The following is a 689-nucleotide window of genomic DNA, read 5'->3' on the forward strand; positions in this document are numbered from 1 at the left end:
ACCGCTCAGAGCCAGGCAGCTTCCACACTGCAGCCTCAGCAAGCCCAGGCCCTGCCCGGGGTCGGGGCTCCCCGCACGGAGACCAGCAGCGATGAGAATGAGGCTTAGTCCTACCCCAGAGCCACGAGCCCAGGACCAGGAGTCACCTCCCTCTGGTGCGTCCCGGCCAAGGCAGAGGAGGTGGAGGGTGAGCAGGAGGCAGCGGGTGCTGAAGACAACCTCCATCGAGTCGAACAGGAGGGAGGTGGCCCCAGGGGACAACACGGAGCTCTGTGGGGACACGCAAAGAAGTGGTAAATGCCCCATCCCTGGCAGTGTTCAAGGCCAGGTTGGACAGAGCCTTGGTCAACATAGTCTAGGGTGAGGTGTCCCTGGCTGGAGGAGCTTTAAGGTCCCTCCAACCCAAACCAGGGGGGGATTCTGTGACACGGGGCATCAATTCCCCACCCCCGGTGCAAACACCCACTGGGGACTCACGTGGACACGGGTGGGATCGAAAGGGCACTCGCGGGAGACCGGGGCGAAGGCGACATCGGTGTCGGTGCAGGGGGCCAGCAGCACCCGGCCGCGGCTGCTCAGGGTCAGCGCGATGGTGACGGTCAGCGCAGGCAGGAGGCTGCTGGTGGTGCTCAGGGCAAACCCCCCCCCCCCTGCAGGAGGGGGAGGGGGGGACCGGCCCCCCCGACCCG

The 689-nt window shown here is 66.6% G+C and overlaps 1 protein-coding gene across 1 annotated transcript; it reads right to left on the minus strand.

Moving 5' to 3' along the window:
• Positions 1-28: 28 nt before the first annotated feature.
• On the minus strand, positions 29-619 carry LOC104413543 (transmembrane protein 54-like; the record flags this gene model as incomplete). Its single annotated transcript, XM_010024567.1, has 2 exons — positions 29-270; positions 478-619. Coding segments are annotated over 2 exons (384 nt in total), but the record flags the coding sequence as incomplete, so codon positions are not given.
• Between the last annotated feature and the right edge of the window lie 70 nt (positions 620-689).

Source organism: Nestor notabilis, unplaced genomic scaffold (genome assembly GCF_000696875.1).
Source record: "Nestor notabilis isolate BGI_N333 unplaced genomic scaffold, ASM69687v1 scaffold25440, whole genome shotgun sequence".
NCBI lineage: Eukaryota > Metazoa > Chordata > Aves > Psittaciformes > Psittacidae > Nestor > Nestor notabilis.